Genomic DNA, 524 nt, shown 5'->3' with positions numbered 1-524 from the left:
AGGAAGGTAGCCTACAGTCCCTCACCCCTGCGCCCCTTCCCTGGCAGTGGTGTGAGAAGCACAAGCTCTCGGGAAGGCAGATGCTGGGAGACCTGCTCATCAAGCCCCACCAGCGCATCACCAAGTACCCTCTGCTGCTTCAGGCTGTGCTCAAGAGGACCCCCAAGCCCCAGGCCCGGGAGGCCCTGACCGCCATGGTAGGACCGGCAGGGCTGACCCCTGCGGGAGGCGGGGGCTGTCGGCGGCTGGTGTGTGGGGGTGCAGCTCCGGGAACCCTTGAGGTCTCCTTTCTCATGCGTATGTGCCCGTGTGGCGCTGATGTCGTCAGTGGGTGGGATGAACAGGCGAGGAGCCGCGCCATCTTCCTCCGCAGCCTTCCCCTCCCGCTCCCCCAGATCGCAGCGATGGAGTCATTCCTGCAACACATCAACAAGCAGGTGCGCCAGGGCGAAGAGCAGGAGAGCTTGGTGGCTGCAGCCCGGCGCATCGGGCCCTACGAGGTGCTGGAGCCGGCCAGCCAGGGG

General features: G+C 66.2%; 1 protein-coding gene across 1 annotated transcript in view; it reads left to right on the top strand.

Annotated features, from left to right (window-relative positions):
• Positions 1-524, top strand: part of PLEKHG6 (pleckstrin homology domain containing, family G (with RhoGef domain) member 6) — a 15,560-nt gene that overhangs the window by 6,092 nt on the left and 8,944 nt on the right. The window contains exons 8-9 of the mRNA XM_010844981.1: positions 48-197; positions 396-521. Of these exons, the coding sequence (XP_010843283.1) occupies positions 48-197; positions 396-521 (276 nt within the window). The remainder of the gene's footprint in view (positions 1-47; positions 198-395; positions 522-524) is intronic.

This window comes from Bison bison, unplaced genomic scaffold, assembly GCF_000754665.1.
Source record: "Bison bison bison isolate TAMUID 2011002044 unplaced genomic scaffold, Bison_UMD1.0 scf7180017864213, whole genome shotgun sequence".
NCBI lineage: Eukaryota > Metazoa > Chordata > Mammalia > Artiodactyla > Bovidae > Bison > Bison bison.
This window is presented reverse-complemented; position numbering and strand designations above follow the sequence as displayed.